The sequence below is a fragment of the Dacryopinax primogenitus genome (assembly GCF_000292625.1).
Source record: "Dacryopinax primogenitus strain DJM-731 SS1 chromosome Unknown DACRYscaffold_19, whole genome shotgun sequence".
Taxonomy (NCBI): domain Eukaryota; kingdom Fungi; phylum Basidiomycota; class Dacrymycetes; order Dacrymycetales; family Dacrymycetaceae; genus Dacryopinax; species Dacryopinax primogenitus.
Genome location: NW_024467216.1, coordinates 607212 through 611745, shown reverse-complemented (window position 1 = coordinate 611745; position 4534 = coordinate 607212). Strand labels below are relative to the sequence as shown.

Sequence of the window (4534 nt, the reverse complement as noted above, 5' to 3'; positions counted from 1 at the left end):
CCTCCAACCCCAGCACCGACTCCGACCTCTTAGGTCCACCCCCCCCCCCGTTCCCTCTCCCTCACAAGCTTGTCCTCCAACTCCAACGCCCTCCTAACCCGTGCCTCCAACGCCCGCTCCACTTCCTCCACCCTCGCGCTCAGCCTCCTCACAACAAGCGTAAACTCCCTATCATGAACGTTCGTTTCCGCCGGTTTCTCACGCAAGAGGGCGAGCTCTTCCTGTAGCCGGAGGGTGAGTGCTGTGAGTTGTTTGTTCCTTTCTTTGGCGGAGGAGGCGGAGAGCGAGAGGTGCTGCAGGTGGATGGCGCTGTTGTGTGCTGCGGTCTGGTTGGGGGTGAGTGAAGTGTTATGGAGGAGGGAGGGGATGTACCTGATACTGCGTGAGAGCTGTACGCAGGGATTGGAGTTCGAGCGAGAGGGGATGGTCGCTTGGGAGTGGAGAGGGAGGGACTGGGGCCGGAGAAGGTGTGCGGAAGTCGAATGACGAGCGCATCCTTTTCCGTACGTTGCAAGGGCTATTAGAGTATCAATTGGAGTAATAGTAAGAATAAGAGTAATTGTAAGAGAAAGAGTGAGAGTAGGTGAAAGAAAGGACAAGAAGAGTAAGCAAATAAGAGTGAAATTGTATACTTTACTCGAATGAATACCTTTGCCCCGCCTTCGCCTCGCCGCTCTTCAATAGGACAAACCCTGAAAAGAAGCACACGTTGTCCGCGCATGCTTGGCGCGTTTGATGATGGACAAAGGGAGGGAAGGAAGATCCCGCGAGGGGCAGAATTTTGGATTGGGGATTGGGGATTGTGGCGACTGATGGAAGAGAGGAAGGGGAAGGAACGTGTCATCGTCTGATTAAAACATTATAATTGTAACATTATTCTATCATCTATAATGTCCCATATCATCCAAATCGCAAAACCTGCAATCCTACCGTACACCCCATGCCTCGAACCACTCGCAGTCAACTATGGCTAACGCAACACAAATACCAAAAGGAGGACCAACCCCCCCACGCACAGAAGGGCGCTAACCCCCGCCGCAGCCCTACACCTCCCTTTCCAAACCCTGCATCGCTCAGTCTCTTCCCCCCTGCCTCTCACCCCTGGCGAATTGGCAGTGGCAGTCTCAACATCCGGGGCGCGCACGTGCGGGGAAATGAGCGAACGCGAAACTGGGGGGAGGGAGGTGGAGGGGAGGGAGGGGAGAGAGGGGAGGGCCCCGACCCACCAAGCGGGAAAAAAGACAAACCCGATAAAAAACAGCCATTTCCTGATTCTTCCCTCCGAGTCTTCAAGTTCGTCTTGACCGTCCAGGGCCGTGACTGGCACGGTTTCACCGCTCCTCCCCGGGTTCTCGAGTTCCTTCCTCTCCGACTCCGGGCCCTGGGACACCTCTGGCGACACGCACTCCCCCACCGCTGCCGCCGCCGCGGCTGACGACGACGTACAAACCCGGCTATGGTCGATCTTCTCGAACTCGGGTCCTCTCGCCCCTAGCACCCAGCCTTTCGCCCTCTCCCTCTTGCTCCTGTTCTTGATCTTCGAGCTTCCCGATCTTCCCGCTCCCGCACTGTTCTTCATCAACCGCCTACTCCTCACCCTCTCCCCACCCAAGCTCATCCTATCAAGCTTCTCAGGCTTGAGAGAAAACAACGAGCCCGACCCAGACCTCCTCTTGCCATCAGTCCCAGTCACAGTCGCAGTCGCAGTCGCAGGAGCACGCCCAGCAGATGCAGACGCAGACGTAGCAGGTTCGAGGAGAACCACCACCGGCCGGGGGAGGATGACGTCTTTTAGGCTCACTCTGCGTGGGAGTCTTTCCCATCCGCGTTCGTGTTCGTGTTCGTATTCCAGTTCCAGTTCCTGGTCCAGTTCTTGCTGCTCTTCCGTAAGCCTGGGGAAGGCGAGCGAACCCATCTCACAGAAGCCCAGTTCTCGTCCTTGGAGCCCATTCCTCTCCCTCTTGCCCCGTCCCCGTCCCCGTCCTTCCAGCTGGGTATCCCACTCCCCCTCTTCAAGGATGGACGTTTCCCATAAACTGGGGGTAGAAGTGCTCCGTGTCCGTGATGACCAGCTCTTCCGGCTTTGTCCCTCTGGTCGTCCAGCCCGTCCCTCGGTCCAGGGCTGGGCAGGCGCAAGAGGCGCAGAAAGAGGCGCAGAAGCGCTCCTCCCTTTCCCTTTCCCTTTCCCCTTCCCCTTCCCTTCCCCATCCACTCCCACCGCCCCGTTCCCCTCCTCATACCGGGAATCGCTAGACCCGCGCCCATGCCCATGCCCATGCCCATGACCGGGACGGGAAGGGGCAAGCACAAGCCTAACAGTGGGCCTTCCCCCAAAAACTGCAGGGCCAGAAACAGCCCGCGCTTTTGCCTTCGGGGGGTGTAGAGTGAGCTGGCCTGCGGGTGTGATACCCCGGTGCACGGGGGGCGCGGGAGTGGGGGATACCCCGTCCGAGCCTGGATCGGAGGGGGGGTGTTCCGCAGGAGGAGCGTGGTGTGGGATAAGAGGCGTGAGAGGCGTGAGAGTGAGAGCGAGAGGCGTAAGAGGCGGGGGAGGTGGGGCAGGAGCTGGGGAGGGGAAAAGGAAGTCTGCCCATCTGGGGCGGGAGGGCGTATCCGGTGCCAAACGGGGTCTACCTTCTCCTTCTCCCTCTCCTTCTGCTTCTGCTTCTGCTTCTGCTTGTCCAGAATCAGACTCCCCGTGCCCGCGCTTGTGCCAATACGTCCCCCGCCTGTCCAGAGCAGTCCACTTTGGGGAAGACCTTCCCGCAGAGGCCGATGCGCGCGACTCGGGCTCCTTAGGTCTAGCTTTCGAACGGACCGATACGGCCAAAGAGCTCCTATCCATCCGGGAGAAGGACAGCTCCAGTATCTCCCTCGTGACTGCCTTCTCCCATCCTCCCCCTCCCTCCAACCCCAGCGCAGGCTCGCCCGACCCCTGCCCTCCTCCTCCCCCGGCACCGTCACTGGGAGTAGTAGATCCCTCTGGCTGGGGGAAGACCCCACTCGCGGCCCAGGCTGAGATCTCGGCCGAGCTGCGTCTTCCAGATCGGGAGAGGGTCGATCCCTGGGAGGTGGAGATGAAGGACGTTTCTGGGCAGAGGGGCTGCTCGTGATGGGGCTGCTTATGCCGCGGGCGGGGGCGGAAGCGGGATGAGCGCGGTGTAGAGCTTTTCTGGGGCGTGCGGAGTGTGTAGCTGTAGCTGCTTGGTGGAGGATTTGGCCCTGTGCGAGGGGGATTGGTAGGTTTCCTGGTCGAGCGGGGGATTTTGCTAGCCGAAGACGATTCGGGATGGGAAGGGGAATCAGGCGCCATCTGAGCAAGCGCACGTCCTTCCCTAGCCCGCACAGCTCTCATAGACCTAGGGAGGGAGATCGAGGGCGAGTGTGGCGAGTTCTCCTTCCCCCTTCTATGGGCACTGGCAGGTGAGAGACCAAGCCAGGAATAGAGGGTGTTGACGTCTAGTGATGGGAGGGAGTCTTGGGAGTGGGTGTGTGGGGAGGAAGGGAATGAGGGGAATGAGGGGGATGAGATTTCTGTGAGGCCTTCTGGGAGGGGGGAGGGGGAGCGGAGTGGGGAGGGTGAGGGCGAGGGGTTTGCCATGGAGTGTGTTGCAAGGGAGTGAATGGTTATGTAGTTGTATGGGAATGAATGAGTGAACGAACAACAGCAACAACAGCAACAGCAACGAGAGAAAATAACAAACGCCCTACCAGGGGTGAGAAGAGAGAAGAGAGAAAGTGTGTTAAGTAGTACAATGAGAGGCGCGTTTATGCGCGACATTATTCGCGACTTACATGACACCCGTAATATCCGCGTCAAAAATAAGTGCATCCTCAACAACCTTTGTCCGAACAACCGCCCGATGACGTACATTCCTACAAGTGGCATCCTCGGAGACACGGCTCCGAACAACACCCTCTGTGACTCTCATACCATCACCCACCTCGCCCACCTCAAACATGCTCGTCGTCGGTCTCACAGGAGGGATCGCAACAGGAAAATCAACAGTATCATCCCTCCTCTCAGCTCACCAAATTCCAGTAATCGACGCCGACCTCCTATCCCGGGAAGTAGTGGCCCCCCACTCCCCCGGCTTGGCGGCAATAACCCGTCTTTTCGGCCCCGGCGTCCTGCTACCCGATGGAGAGTTGGACAGGAAGAAACTCGCCGAAATCGTCTTCCAAAACCCGGGGAAGAGGAAAGAGTTGGAGAGGATTGTTCACCCCCGGGTGAGACGGGCGATGTTCATGCGTGTGCTGGGAGCTTGGGTCAGGGGGGAGAGGGTCGTCGTACTTGATATACCGTTGTTGATCGAGACGGGGTTGTATGCTTGGGTGGGGAGGGTGGTGGTCGTGTATACGTGCGTCTGGATCCTATTTTTCATTTCCCGCTTAGCGCTTTATTCTACTTCCTCATTCTACTTCGCACTTCTCCCACTTCCCTCGTACCCCAGTTCCTTCCCACTTCCCTCGTATCTTCCCACTTCCACCTACCCCCATCTCCCCCCCTCCTCTCCTCCCCACTCACCCCCCC

General features: G+C 58.6%; 2 protein-coding genes across 2 annotated transcripts in view; one reads left to right on the top strand and one right to left on the bottom strand.

The window, feature by feature from the left end:
* The window catches only part of DACRYDRAFT_18102 (uncharacterized protein), a gene marked incomplete at both ends in the record, with an annotated part of 7326 nt that extends 3725 nt beyond the window's left edge, over positions 1 to 3601 (bottom strand). Inside the window, 3 exons of the mRNA XM_040771333.1 lie at positions 66 to 326; positions 373 to 517; positions 1227 to 3601. Coding sequence (XP_040625385.1) covers positions 66 to 326; positions 373 to 517; positions 1227 to 3601 — 2781 coding nt within the window. The remainder of the gene's footprint in view (positions 1 to 65; positions 327 to 372; positions 518 to 1226) is intronic.
* A 359-nt stretch (positions 3602 to 3960) lies between these two features.
* Positions 3961 to 4359, top strand: DACRYDRAFT_43611 (dephospho-CoA kinase; the record flags this gene model as incomplete). Its single annotated transcript, XM_040774541.1, has 1 exon — positions 3961 to 4359. A coding segment is annotated over one exon (399 nt), but the record flags the coding sequence as incomplete, so codon positions are not given.
* Positions 4360 to 4534: the final 175 nt, after the last annotated feature.